The sequence below is a fragment of the Girardinichthys multiradiatus genome, chromosome 8, assembly GCF_021462225.1.
Source record: "Girardinichthys multiradiatus isolate DD_20200921_A chromosome 8, DD_fGirMul_XY1, whole genome shotgun sequence".
Taxonomy (NCBI): Eukaryota; Metazoa; Chordata; class Actinopteri; order Cyprinodontiformes; family Goodeidae; genus Girardinichthys; species Girardinichthys multiradiatus.
This window is the reverse complement of record NC_061801.1, coordinates 11791416-11806604: the sequence shown is the minus strand read 5'-3', so window position 1 is coordinate 11806604 and position 15189 is coordinate 11791416. Positions and strand designations below refer to the sequence as shown.

Sequence of the window (15189 nt, the reverse complement as noted above, 5' to 3'; positions counted from 1 at the left end):
AAGGGCCGATTCCAGACCTTGGGGGACCTGCGGAAGCAGTGGACTGAGTCTGGAGTAGAAACATCCAGAGCCACCGTGCACAGGCGTGTGCAGGAAATGGGCTACAGGTGCCGCATTCCCCAGGTCAAGCCACTTTTGAACCAGAAAAAGCCGCAGAAGCGCCTGACCTGGGCTACAGAGAAGCAGCACTGGACTGTTGCTCAGTGGTCCAAAGTACTTTTTTCAGATGAAAGCAAATTCTGCATGTCATTCAGAAATCAAGGTGCCAGAGTCTGGAGGAAGACTGGGGAGAAGGAAATGCCAAAATGCCAGAAGTCCAGTGTCAAGTACCCACAGTCAGTGATGGTCTGGGGTGCCGTGTCAGCTGCTGGTGTTGGTCCACTGTGTTTTATCAAGGGCAGGGTCAATGCAGCTAGCTATCAGGAGATTTTGGAGCACTTCATGTTTCCATCTGCTGAAAAGCTTTATGGAGATGAAGATTTCATTTTTCAGCAGGACCTGGCACCTGCTCACAGTGCCAAAACCACTGGTAAATGGTTTACTGACCATGTTATCACTGTGCTCAATTGGCCTGCCAACTCTCCTGACCTGAACCCCATAGAGAATCTGTGGGATATTGTGAAGAGAACGTTGAGAGACTCAAGACCCAACACTCTGGATGAGCTAAAGGCCGCTATCGAAGCATCCTGGGCCTCCATAAGACCTCAGCAGTGCCACAGGCTGATTGCCTCCATGCCACGCCGCATTGAAGCAGTCATTTCTGCCAAAGGATTCCCGACCAAGTATTGAGTGCATAACTGTACATGATTATTTGAAGGTTGACGTTTTTTTGTATTAAAAACACTTTTCTTTTATTGGTCGGATGAAATATGCTAATTTTGTGAGATAGGAATTTTGAGTTTTCATGAGCTGTATGCCACAATCATCCGTATTAAGACAATAAAAGACCTGAAATATTTCAGTTAGTGTGCAATGAATCTAAAATATATGAATGTTAAATTTTCATCATGACATTATGGAAAATAATGAACTTTATCACAATATGCTAATATTTTGAGAAGGACTTGTAGCTTTGCATATCTGCAGTCTGACAGTTTTGCCCATTCTTCTTTGCTCAATCTCAGTCAGATTGGATGGAAAGTGACTGAACGTTCGAGCTCTTTAATTGGATTTAGGTCTGGACATTGACTGGATCATCCTAACACATAAACCGTTCTATTCTAGCTCCGGATGTATGTTTAGGATAAACATACAGCAACATGTAGGATGGAAGGTAAACCTCTGCCCCAGTCTCAATTCTTGCAGCCTCTTGCAGGTTCTTTTATTAAGGATTATCTTGTATTTAACTCAATCCATGTTCCCATCAGCCCTGACCAGCTTTTTGTCCCTGTTGAAGAAAAGCCCCACAGCATAATGCTGTCGCCATCATGTTTCAGCATGAGGATGGTGGGTGTTTAGAGTTATCTACGTTGGTAGATTTTCACCATGCATAGTGTTGGCCTATTGGCCAAAAGGTGCAGTTATACTCTCTTCTGACCACTCTAGCTTCAGTCATGTGTCCCCTATTATGGTTTACATCGAATAACAAACATGACTTCTCATGACTTTCCTCCTGCCATTCTTCCATAGAGGTTGCGATAGAATGACTAATAGATAGCTTTTTTTTTTTTTTTGTAGTATCAGAGTTGAGGGGAGCTGAAAAGGAATGTGTGCCACATTTCTTGGGTTTTTAGTTGTAAAAAACAAAGTAAAAGCAGAATTTTCAAAATTTGTAGGTTTTATTGTGACAAAGTTTATAAGTTTTAACAGCTATGAATACTTTTGCAAGGTGCTCCATGTAGATTTACTTAAGAGCTCACTGTTGGCATAATGGGAACATATAAACAATCTGATTAAAGTCTCAGTCTTTTATCGTCATCCTTTTAAATCCAGTTTTGCTGTAATTGCCTTCTGTCCTTGAACACTAAGTTCTAGTTCAGTGCAGAAGCAGCCAAGAATAAACATAGTTTTGGATCTTACTGCCCTTTGTTGATGATCCAGAGCTTCTGGTGTCATGTTTACATTAAAAACAGCTTATCCTTGTACACAAACACTTCAGACTAAGTGTTGGTGACACAAAACAAAGTAGAGGATATAAACCTTGAGACTTGATCAATGTTCTCTTTCTTAGAGTTTAAACATTGTTTGGTGAGAACTTGCAGACTGGCGTTTGGTCTAATCTTTATATTCTGTTATTTTATGTTCCAGGGGTTTTTCTCTGTGGTTAAGAAAGGATCTTTAAGATGTAATTTTCTTCAGTCTGTGTTTATAAAATGCTCATGAAATGAAGCACTGATGTGAAACAGCATTCTCTTTTGAATTTCTAAGTGACTGATTTGAATTTTTTTCTGTATTGTGTTTTGCTCAAGGTATCCAAGAGTTTCCAGAAAACATCAAGAACTGCAAAGTCCTAGCTATTGTAGAAGCCAGTGTAAATCCTATAGCCAAGTGAGTGTGCATTTCCCTCCCTTAATGCCTTGCATTTCACTTGAATGTCAAACATATTCTGATGCTGAAGTACCTTTTAAGAGACTCTCTGCGTTTGTTTTGTCAGGCTCCCAGAGGGTTTCACTCAGCTTCTGAGTCTGACGCAGCTCTACCTGAATGACGCCTTCCTTGAGTTTTTACCAGCCAGTTTTGGCAGGTCAGTTTTTTATTTCCAGTCTATATTAGAGAGAAATTGTAAACTCCAAAAAGTACAAAATCTATTTTTCTTTATGTTTTTGTTTTTAGTCCATCTATTGTGTGAAGTAAAGATTTACATAATTATTTTTGTGTTTTCTGTTGAAATTTAAAATGAAACAAATTCTCTTGCTTTGGCAAAAATACCAGTGCGAATTGTACCAAGAATATGGTATATCCAAATGATGATTTGTGTTGGACTTATATTATGGAACAAATTATGTAAATATAAATGAAGGGTCCACTTTCACTCACTGTATAAATAATTACAGCTTAATATTTGGGCATTTTACTTAAAAAGCACAGCATCAAAACTCTAGAGTTTACTTTGCGGAAGCAGATTTGAGTTTTTATTTACCTTTCCCATAAAGTACATAAAATAGTAAAACTAGCAATCTTCTCAAACTTCACCCAGATCACTTGGTCATAAATATATGTTCAATATACTCATATACTCATCTTATGGTACACTAAGTCCTTTGTCACTGTGTTGTTATTGACTCTATGATCTTTAGTCCCTCTAAAAATATTATCTCATGAATAATCATCCTCTAAAATAGATTGTGTCTTCTCAGCTTTTGAGTCAAGTTCTCCTTTCTTGTCCAAATTTGGTCACTTCCTGCATGAGAAAGAAACAGGATGACAGTAACCAAAGATCTTTCTTTAGACATTTAGAGCAGTTCACAAATCATATTTGTTTAATCAATAATTTATCCAAGTGTCATAAAGTAGTTAACCTAGCTGTTTATGCCTCCAATTTACCTCAGGAGTTATTCACAAGCCCATAACCTATAGAAATTGTAATGGGGTATTGTGGAACATGTGGCCCATTTGGTTCTGCAGTCCCAGCTGCATCATCTGAAAGTGCAAATAGTTTTCATTTACTTACATCTCAAGTCCCCAGCTAGCTGGTTGCACAGACCACCCGTAATCGCCACATTACATACTTGAGCTCCAACACATATTTACCCTTTCACAAGTAAGCTAGTACAGCTATTAGTTACTTGCTTTGGGAGTCAGGAGTGTAACAGTAGCAGTTTGACCTTTTTGTATGAGAAAACATTTAAATGCATCTCGTAGAAACGTGGCTCTAGATTTAAAAAAAATGAAGTATTAAATATCTGAAATGCTGTAAAACATTTGAAATAATGCAGTTGCCTTAAATAAATTAACCACAAAGAGAAATGTACTTCCATGATACAATCTAGTGTGAAAGCTGGGTGTCATGTAAAAAAAAGAAAAAGAAATCGGGTCAGCTGTTTCATCCTTACATTGTGGTGAGGTCAGATGAGGTGAAGCGTGTGTAATTACATGCTGCTTGTTAAAGGCAGTTCTGAGCATCAGATCTCTAGATGTAGTTTTATTCTTCCAATCACTACTTGACTTTCATGAGACAAAGACAGCTGCACTTTAAACTCAAAGGTTGGAACATATTTGAGCAGAATATGACTCTGACTTTTTCTTGTTGCAGGTTGACGAAGCTACAGATACTGGAGTTGAGGGAGAACCAGTTAAAGATGCTTCCAAAGTAGGTGGTTTTCACCCGTCTGCCATGAATATTCCCAGCCTTTATCACTGCTTCTTGGCTTGTTACCTTCTGCTTAGAAACCATCTAATATGGACTTCATCCTGTCTCTCCTTTTTATTTCCACACCTCTGCTTGTATTGAATGCCATTGTGTTACATAAAGGCCCTCTTCACTTGGCCTCTTGCTGTGACAGGTTTTATAATCCCCAGCTAACTCTCTGGGGCAAGGATTATTTCACCATTTTCACAGGGGGGGGGACTAAAATTCCCACAAATATTAGAGAAGGCTTCTGGTGCTTTTCACCAAAGTTACTTTCCCTTTTAGTTTTTGTTTTTTTCCTCACTGTCTCTGTTTTTCTTTCATGCTTCACTTACTGCATCATTTCATGCCCTTCCCATTTTCTCAGCAAAACCAAGTTTCCCTACTTTCCTTTAAGTTCTTCCTTCCTCTGGCAGAGTTTCCTTTTGTTGTCATGCCTCACCGTTGTCAGTGACAGACAGGCCAGCCAGCGCTCACAGTGTGGCGCAGCCGGTGCTGCAGCTCAGCAGCGGATCTTCTTTTTTTCGCTGTGTTCGAGTGACACAGGACAGACCTGTTAGAAGCTGGATCCCTGACAAAGAAGAGGACTAATGATCGGGAATGTTGCCAGAGCAACACACAAGCATCTCGCAGATGTAAACAAATGTGTGCACACACAAAGGGGCACAGCTGAAGTCTTTTCATTGTTTCCATATAGAAGGTTCAGCATCTTTTCTCATCCTTTCTCCCACTGCACAGACACACACGGATTACACGCATGAACTGAACGTTTAGCTGTGTTTTTAAAGAACGTTCAAAACAACTTTGGGTGATGAAGTGGTAGGGTTTTTTTTCTTCACACTTTCTAGATGAGGCCGCACAGCTTTTTCATACCCCATTTTAAACTGCCTATAGGGGTCATATTTGTGCCGACTTTGAGGCCATAATGTGTAAAAGCTGGTTAATACTTACTTTCATTGTCATGAGTAATTATTTTACATTGAAACTAATTGCTAAAATGTTTTGAATTATATTTATAATTTGTGCATTGTGTCCAATATCATTACTTTATGGGAGGCACATTAAAGGAAATAAATTCCACAGTGGTGGACCTTAAGCTCTCCATCCTGCTCTGAATATCAGGGAGTTCAAGGTAACACTGCTCACCCCACTTTTAGGCACACATTGGAGGTCTTTATGCTCAATTCCAATTTTTTTGTTGAAATCCAATTTTTGTTTTGCGTGGTCGTTCAAACTACTATGGCGACAGAAGCACGCTGTTTACGGAAGTAACAACAGATGTCGGCATTTCTGTCTTACGTTGATGAGCAATGAGAGCTGACAATATTATGACCACATCATAACAAGACAAAGAAAGGTAAGACAAAAAGAGAAGACGGCTATTAACAATGGCCTTCAGTGGAGCAGCGACGGCTATGTCTGTAGAGAGGTCTGTGTGGATGCGTAGTCGGAGCCAGGACAATAACATAATAGTCGGACAAAATGTGACATGACCGTTCAGACTGCGGACACTTTGAAAACTTTTGTATAGGTGTCTGATTCAGCACTACATATGATAGTGGCACACAGATTATTTTTAGAGGAGAAAAGATTGGAATTGGGCCATTGTGACTGCCATGGAAAAGATCCGATACGGGTCGCCTATGCCTGCGGTGTGAATGTAGCCCAAAAGGCCTTATCAAATCTCAAATATCAAACAGAACGTAGTTTGTTTTTTTGTTTTTTTCCCATTTGCTTAGTTCTAAGTGTAAATCTACATTTCTCTTAAGTATTTTTAGAAATAAGGAAGCTCAATAATCATAAAAAAGTACAAATATCACTTAGTATTTCCTTTTAATTTTACAATATTTTTGGAAAACTTTGTATAGCACCCCCATTTCTATTTAATTTGGTTCTGATCTTGCTTTACGCAATTCTTATGAAATTTGAAGGATCATTACCCTTGATCAAACCAAAATGACTCCAACGACCCCCTGTAGTTAGATAATATTTATTCAGCCTGTTCTGTATGGCAGACTGAGTAGATTATAGAAAATCACTTTGACTTGTTTGTTTTCAAAGTGGTGTGAAACATCGACGACAGGCATGCGCATTGTTGCTACAAAACATGCCCGAATAAGTTGGATACCAAATGTACAAAATGGCAAATGGACAAAACTGACCAAAGCCACATTCTTGCTTCAAGTTCAAGAACCAGTGGAGTTGTAGTTATACTCAGTGGCCAGCGGACCTGCTGTTAGCAATACAAGCTAATAACAATGTATTCTTACTTTTGTGTTTTTAAACACTATAGTAATATGTTCCTTTTAAAGATTATATTGTACTGTGTGTCAAACATTTAATGAGATGCATTTGTCAAAGGTGCTGATTTTAAATGCAAGGCAGCCATGTTAGATTTTTAGATCTGGGTTGGTGAGAAATCTCTAACTTTTCCACTTTTCCAGATCTTTCTGTTCATTTTTTCTTCTTTAACCTAAACTAACTGAATTAAAACCCTTGATCTCAGCTTGTTGTAATTAAAACATTGAACAGCGTGTATTTGGCTGTGACATCAATTTGAAAGAATGTTTCTATTTTGTTTTTTGTTTTTTTAGTTTAATGATTATATTTTATCTTACAAGTAGATTTTGACAGACAATTAAAATACACCAGTACTGCAAAGAATACAAACGTTTTTATAAATCTATAATTTCCTCTTTGCAGCTATTGGTCAGTCAAATAATGTCCAAACAATAAGAGGGTAACAAGTCCTGGTTTTTATCCACGTGTTTACAGTGTAGCCGGGAATGTGAGCCTGTGACCTGAATGTGTGGAGCAAGGCTGAGGGCGAGCATACGTCACATTTTCCTTTCATTTAAAATGTAGTTCTTTCACATCTGGGCACCAAAAGCTATATATGATATATATATGATTAGTCAGTGGCAGGAGAAAAGGGAGAATATCCAAAAACATTTACAATATTACATGTAGATACAGATGAAAATCCCCAAGGTTTTTTTTTTATTATTATTCTTTGGCTTGCTTTCCCAAGTATATGTTCTGCATCGCTTGCAGTCTTAGCTTTTGCTTTTGATTAAGTACCAACACATGGATTTGCAGTCATTATTGTATGTTACATAAATCTTGTGTGGAATTTTTAGACATTTTGTGGCTCCGTTTTCAGTGTGCATCATCTTGTGTGTCAATAGGAGCATGCAGAAGCTTACACAGCTGGAGAGGTTGGACCTGGGGAGTAATGAGTTCACTGAAGTGGTAAGTAGCTGTCAGTCTGTCAATCCCTAGAGCACTCTACCTCTTCAGAGGTGACCTCATCTCCCCCTTCCTTAATTAGTTGGCTTTTCCTTTAATATTTTAGAACAATATCCAACTTTTTTGTTTTTGGTTTATGTAACAGTTTCATATCTCGCTTGTTTTTTCTGCATCTTTAGCCTGAGGTGTTGAAGCACCTGAGTGGACTCAAGGAGCTTTGGATGGATGGAAACAAACTGACATTTCTTCCTGGGGTAAAATGTTCTTTGAACACTAATAATTTCTCCTAATGTATGGCTATTCAGAATTCCTTTCATGAGACTCTTATTTTCCATCCAAACAGCCTGCTTGCTGTAAGTGGGTCAGAGCATTAGTTCTGCTGGCAGCATGTCAGCAGCATCAGCTGTAATCACAGACTGGCCTTTTATTAGCAATGAAGTCTGTTAAGCATAGAAATCCAAAGGATTAGGTGCAAATCATTCAATACATGTGAAATGTGTGTCTTTACTTAACTGGGCTGAACTTCAGGCTAAAATCTGGCATATGACACTTCCCACTAACTAATGTATTTCACATCTAAGGTGACGCTGGATTTCTATCACACTCTTTAGTTTCTGTGAGATCATTTATTGACTTTAATGCATGCTGCCTCCTGTCTGTCCAGATGCTAGGGATGATGAAACAGCTGCTATATCTGGATGTGTCAAAGAACAACTTGGAGATGGTAGATGAAAATATCTCCGGCTGTGAGAACCTGCAGGACCTCCTGCTCTCAAGCAATGCCCTCACACAGCTGCCTGGCTCCATCGGTGAGGATTACAGTTCACCTTATTTGAAGAAAGTCTGTTATGAAACACCTCATGTCTTTGTTTCAGCGGCTGAATTCTCATCTGGGTTGATTACAAAGAGTTCCTGTGTGGCTTAAGTACATTTATCTACCACCCAACTATCAAAACATTTTTTTTTTTTTTCAATTTTCAGGATTGTATTGTCCATAAATGTGTTGAACATTCATAAATGCAACTCTCTTAATTGTGGTTTACTTCACTTTCAATTATATGCATAAGATTTTTGTTAGAAAAAAAGAGTTACTTTCTAACCCACCTCAAAGCAAAGTCATCAACAAAAATCTCCAGGGTTCCTACTGGAAATCTTGAAAAGAATGTGGGTCTTTTTATCTCTCAATAGGTGTGGACAATTTTTGAATTTCCAGATTTTATCCTTCATTCAACTACCAAAAGATTTAATAAAAAAAAAAAAAAAATCAGAATTTCTGGAAAATATACGGCTTTTTGCATTGGCTATTTAAATGATATTCTTTTCTTTGATATGCCACATTACAACTTGATATCTTCTACAACTCCCTTTTTTATTTTTTATTTTGTTTTTTGTATTGACAGAGAACCCACATATAACTGCATCCTCAGTTGTTTTTCTAACCCTCCTGGATAATAGTTTTAAGCTGGAAGTCTGGGTCTTAAATGTCTGGTTTAAATGCAAATTAAACACAACTCCTGTCTTTTTAAATAATTTGATGACTGATCACAAGGAATCTGTATTTGGTATAAATCAATCAAGTCCAGATCTAATCTAAAAATCTTGAGTGTTTTAGATTTTAAAAGTGAGCTGATATAATTTGGTCCAAATGGCAAAAATGCTGTAAAACAGCCCTTTACCACACTGCTGAATTAAACGCTGCCTTCAGATAGTAAAACTCAGTTATTTTTCTTCTCAGATGTCTTCTGTTTTACAAGAACTACCAGGAAAATCTTGTATGAATTTGGAACTCGAAGGTTTTTAAGAAGCTCTGATCAAGAAATAAATGAGAGCATTTATTCTGGATTTCTTTACCTAAGTGAATGTTTTTATACGAAAGCGATTCTTTACACAATCAGTCTAAAACGTAATATGAAAGCTACAAATTGACTTTATTCCAGCCTTTATGACTTCAAATAAAAATGTGAACACCCAACTTGGATAGTTGAATGGATGCACATCATTGTGTGCATCCACAAAAACTAAACTGGGTAAAATAAGGCGTTTTTATTTTTTGGTTACATACAATACCAAAATGCCACCCCAGCCACTTCAGAAAGAGAGCACACCGAAACAGGGGCAGCTGTGGCGTCAATTGGAAGAGCTGTCTTTTAGCAGTTGGAAAGTTGTGGGTTCAATTCCAGTTTCCTGTCCCTCCACATGTCAATGTGCCCCTGGAAAAGGCACTTAACCCCAACTTGCCTACCTATCAGTGTGTGTGTGTTTGTGAGCGCGGCTGGGTGTTGTGGTTCTAATGTTAAACGCCATGAGTGGCTGGGGGGATTAGAAAGGAGCTATATACCTATTTCCTTTTTTTTTTTTAAGTCCTAAGATGGGACCAAGCTCTGTTATGCTGGGTGTCGTGCTATGCCCCTGTGCTTAAGGGAAACAGATTACTAGAATTTAGTATGTAGTCACATAATTAATGGGAGGGCAAAAGTTAAAAAAGAAAAGAGAAAAGTCACTTTCTGTGAAGTAGGATGGTCACAGAGTTGGCTTACGTGTGGAAGGGTGGATGGTCTATGTAACAGATCAACATTTGGAGCAGCCGGCTCCAAGTTAAACATGTGAAAAATAGGTTAGAACGCTCCAAATCTTATTTAAACCTGTTATAATGATTCTAAAGAGAAAAATGAATATTTTTTTGACTAATACGAGACATACTGTATAGTGTATATTAAAGAATAGCTTGTTTTTTCGTCTCTGGGCAACATAAAGTAGGACAAGGGTCATAAAACAGTCTAAGCTGATGCCCACTGCTGTCGATGTCAGAGCTGAGTACTCCTAAACATAATACTGTATTGATGTTAGTATTACTGAATCTAATTAACTGCTTTAATGGAGCCTCCTCTTTGTGGTTAAACAGTCATTGATAATCAATAACTACCCTGCGCTGTTGTATTCCTCTTCCTGATCCAATCGCTTTGTGTTTTTTTACTTCAGGCTCCTTCAAGAAACTGACTACACTGAAGGTGGATGAGAACCAGCTGATGTATTTGCCGGACTCCATTGGAGGGTGAGTGTTACAGCGGTAGCTCTAAAATAATCTGCAGAATAAACCACGAGATCAGTGGATTATTGTGCTATTTGCATCATCCGGTCACTGATCAGATAAAGTCCAGATAAATCGGATATTCCTACAGAACATTAGTATTCTGCTTCTTTGTATTGTTTAGCATATTGAGCTCCTCTGTAATTGTTCTTACTTTGTGGGCTAAATCAGATTAACCAAATATTGTAGTTTTATGGAAGAAGCCGACAATCTTGAGGGGGAGCTTGTGGGAAATCCCCAGACACATTTCTTATCGACTAAAGCAGCCTTCACTTTTCTCAGGCTGATAGGTAAATGTAACTGGTGACGGCTGCTGAATACTGCTCACATACAGACCCACTATCTACTCTAGTCACTGGAGTCCACTACACAGATTACAATCTATTAAATCTATTTTCCCACATCCATAAAAAGATGTAAATCTACATTAACTGACTAATACAACTGCAGCTGCACAGTCTATTTTCTTCCCATGTTATTGTTTCCAAACACTGTGAGTTACCCCTTATGTCAGAATGCATCTCCTTGTTTGCTTTGACACAGATTATGTGACAAAGCCTATGGTTTTACTTAATCCCCTGGAAGCATTTTAGCCTAAGCAAGCTAATTTCTTCTGGTTTATACTTAAATATTTATTCTGTGCCCTCCCTTTACTCTGTGATTTTGGCCAGAGGTCTGTTTCCCAGGTTCTTTAGATTCACATGGATCTCCTAAATCAAAATTGATGTTTAGAATTTCAAATGTTTTACTTTCTTGAGTAATTTAAATGAACATTGAACATTTGTCCTTTTGAAAGAAGGTGGTGGTATTCAGACCCTTTTGTCTTTATATGTGCAAGTTGACCAAAATGTCTTCTGTGTTTAATTGGGATTTTATGTGATAGACTAACAAAGTAGTTCATTGTGAAGTGAAACGCAGATGTTTTCACCTTTTTTAACAACAAAATAGAAACATCCAAGTGTAGCATTTATTTACACTCAGCCTCTCTGAGTCAGTTCTGTGTAGCATAATCCTTTGCTGCGAGTACAGAATGTCAGCTTTATGCCTCTAGAGTTCACACTGTGGTTGAAAGGATTGGATTGTATGAATATAAATGTATGAATATACATTTTGAATACACATTTTTTTTAAATTTTCCACACATTCTCAATCGAATTCAGTTGTGGGCTTTGACTGGGCCATTCCAACGCATAATTGTATGTGATCTAAACAGTTCCAATGTAAACCCGGCTTTGTTTAGGGTTGTTGTCTCAAGTCTTTTGCAGTCTTCCACTGTCACCCTATATTTAGCTCCATTCATCTTGCACCAACTAAGAGCAGCTTCTGTGTCTCTGATAAAGATCTTCCCCACAGCATGATTTTGCCACCACCATGTTTAACAATAGTGTGTTCAAGCTGATATGTGGTGTTAGGTTTCTACCACTTTTTGGTTAGTTTTGGTCCCTTCTGAGCACCTTATTCCTTATTTTTGCTGTGTCCTCTACAGGGTCTATGGAAAAGTGCAAACAGGATTTTAATGTTTGACAATTGCTTTCTTTTTGACACTATTCCATTAAGGACACATTTGTAGAGTGCATAACTCTCAGAAGATCCCCCAGAGTCACTATGGACTTATTGTCTGCCTCTTATTAATGCCTCCTCCCCTCAGACAGACCTGTCAGTATTGGTCTACAGCCATGTCTTAGTAGGTTGGTTACAGTTATAACATACTCTTTTTTCCATTCACATTAAGGATTATAACCTTCTGCTGCTTTAACTTCTCCACAACGTTACCTCTGACCTTTCTGCCGTGTTCCTTGGTCTTTGTGATGCTGTTTGGTTTGTTCTTTAACAAACCAGAAATAGAAGGTTGGGTTCATACTGAAATTAAATTACACATGGGATAAATTATTTCACTAAATGCTTTCACAAAAATAGAAATTCGTGCCACACTTTTCAGATTTTTATTTATAAAAAGAAAAACAAGCTTTTGTTTCTTTACACTTCACAAGTTTGTGCAACTTTGTGTTAGTGTATTACATAATACCCTAATAAACAAAATTTTGCTTGTTTGTAGCTTAACAATCAAATGTGAAAAACATTAAAGGGTACGTCACTGTAGCAAGGCACAGCGTATTTGTTTAATTTGCACATTTAGGCTTGCATTAATGTGAAAGCAGTCTGGTTTAATCATCCTCTGTCACACCATTAGACTGACATCTATTGACGAGCTGGACTGTAGTTTCAATGAGATTGAAGCCTTGCCCTCCTCCGTCGGCCAGTGTGTCAGCATTCGCACTTTTGCTGCCGATCACAACTTTCTCTCCCAGCTTCCCCCTGAGGTGAGCCTGTTCATTGGTTCATACATTTCTGTCAGTCCATTCAGCTAGGCCTGCTGGCTCAGTGCTCACTAGTTCTTGGTTTACTCCCTTCACAGTTGGGCAACTGGAAGAGCGCAACTGTGCTGTTTCTGCATTCCAACAAGCTGGAGTCTTTGCCTGAGGAGATGGGCGACATGCAGAGGCTCAAAGTCATCAATCTGAGCAACAACAAGTGAGTCTCGACTGACCGTGTTGATTTCTTCTGTTCTTAGGGATCTGGTGTTAAATGCAGTCTTATCCTTATAGACTTCTGTTCGAAATATAACCCGCTTAAAATATACAAATATATATTCTTGTTTTTTCTACTACAGGTTAAAGAATCTTCCCTACAGTTTCACCCAACTCAGTGAGATGACTGCCATGTGGCTCTCTGAAAACCAGGTAAGACAAATGTTGTGTATAAAGTTTCGTTGAATTAAATCCAAACTGTCAGATGAAGTAAAAAATAAATAAAAATCAACAGTAAGCCCAAGAGGTAAGACCAAGTGTCTCAAAGGTAAACATTTGAAATGCATGAAACCACCTCCTGGATATTTGATCTAAGCATGTCGGATAGCGGTGGGGGTCAGCCACAAGTGACTGTCAAAGCCCCGTCTTTCAAGTGTAGCAGGATGCTAATGGATGTCAGAAAATGAGATCCTTATCTTAAATGTCTAAGGAAAACAGAGAGGGAACTCTCTACTGAAACCTTGGTATTTGGTGTGTGTTTATCTGAATGACACTGAACCAGTGAGATAAGACTGCAGCAGTCAGCTAGGGGCAAATAAGATAAGGAAAGCAGACTTCTTCCCCTGCTCCTGATAAAATGCAGCTCTACACATGTAATGCAGCTTGGAATCCTTCACATTTTTAAATGCTGGATCTATTCGTATTAAACAGAGCTTAAGAGCAAAGCATTACCTTCCTTTTGTCTGCAGAGGGATACCAATGTTTGAGAAGACTCTGTGTTACAGTACTTGAATAGGTGCTGGGCCTGTCTGGCTTATAAATATTTACACATTACAGTCTGCCTTCCACAAGATCCTTGAATAAATTATTCATGCCAATTCATCTCTGGGGCTGACTATTCTAAGGCTCAGTTAAACTACCTTGACGAATCATCCCTGGGAGCCTGCAGCCATTTTAAAATGCTGCAGCAAAGGTTTTTTAGAGCATCCGCTGCTAGAATTACAGTCCCTAACTAAATGACACCAAAGGATTTTAAAGCAGCAGCAGAGAAATTGTTGACAGGAAAACGCACCCTGTAGTTCTTAAGAAATGTCCTTGTTAAAGCGCATGAGAGGTGAGGAAACTCAACATGACGAGCATCAAGGAGGCAGGTTACAGGGTACAGTTGTCTTGATAATGCAAGGATTGTTGAGCAAAATATATTTTAACTTGGTGCTCCACTGTGGTCCGAAACTATTTAAATGGTTCACTGCAGGAGAGGAAACGGGAGTACCCAGGTCAATTTTGACCAATTTATACAAACTCTGATTTGTATGTGGACAGTTTTACTACAAATGTTAATTATCTGTGGAGCACAAAGACTTTTAAACTCTCCATTCATTTATTAAAGGGGGAAAAAGTGACATCACCATATATCTTCAAAATTAAAAACAAAGATACGTGGCTGATTTCTGATCTCTTTTATTTATTTTTGTATAGCTTTGACTGATTTTAGACAATTCTGATTAAAATTTAAGAACTAGACTTCACAGCATTCAGTCATTTTTTTCTATCCTTCCTGTCGTGAAGCGTTAGCAGTCACTATAAGTGGGTTTTACTCCTTTTTAAAATAAATAGAAAAAGATTCAGGAAGTTTTCTTTTTCTACATCCCTTAGCCTCTTATATTATCAATTACAAACTATACACGGCTGCACATTTGCAAATACAGCATGTTCTATGATCTCAAGAATAAACACCAATTTTGTTTTATTGTAATTAGCCTTCCTGTTATCTACCGACGTCTGCTCTGGGTCAGTATGCTCCTTTGCTAACTTAGCTAAATGTTCCCAAGGTGGGTACGCGACTGACGTCCTGTGGCAGACGGCTCTTTTTGATATACAAAAAATCTGGTACAGAACAATCAAAGCTGCAAAAGTGCAACATCATGAAAGAGTTAAATGACCAGCACTGACAATAGGTTAGTTTTCGCAACCTCAATTAGTTTCTCTTTGAATCACTTCTTAACTGAATCCACATTACCGATACTGAAAAGTTT

At 38.3% G+C, this 15189-nt stretch overlaps 1 protein-coding gene across 6 annotated transcripts in view; it reads left to right on the top strand.

Annotated features, from left to right (window-relative positions):
- The window catches only part of erbin (erbb2 interacting protein), a 70868-nt gene that overhangs the window by 40000 nt on the left and 15679 nt on the right, over positions 1–15189 (top strand). For 4 of the 6 annotated variants that reach the window (XM_047372297.1, XM_047372295.1, XM_047372298.1 and 1 more), the window contains 10 exons: positions 2409–2487; positions 2594–2683; positions 4193–4249; positions 7477–7540; positions 7717–7791; positions 8202–8346; positions 10517–10589; positions 12817–12946; positions 13042–13157; positions 13297–13366. In XM_047372297.1, coding sequence (XP_047228253.1) covers positions 2409–2487; positions 2594–2683; positions 4193–4249; positions 7477–7540; positions 7717–7791; positions 8202–8346; positions 10517–10589; positions 12817–12946; positions 13042–13157; positions 13297–13366 — 899 coding nt within the window. Of the gene's footprint in view, positions 1–2408; positions 2488–2593; positions 2684–4192; positions 4250–7476; positions 7541–7716; positions 7792–8201; positions 8347–10516; positions 10590–12816; positions 12947–13041; positions 13158–13296; positions 13367–14985; positions 15112–15189 lie in introns of all 6 variants that reach the window. The other 2 variants (XM_047372300.1, XM_047372299.1) reach the window with 1 other exon arrangement.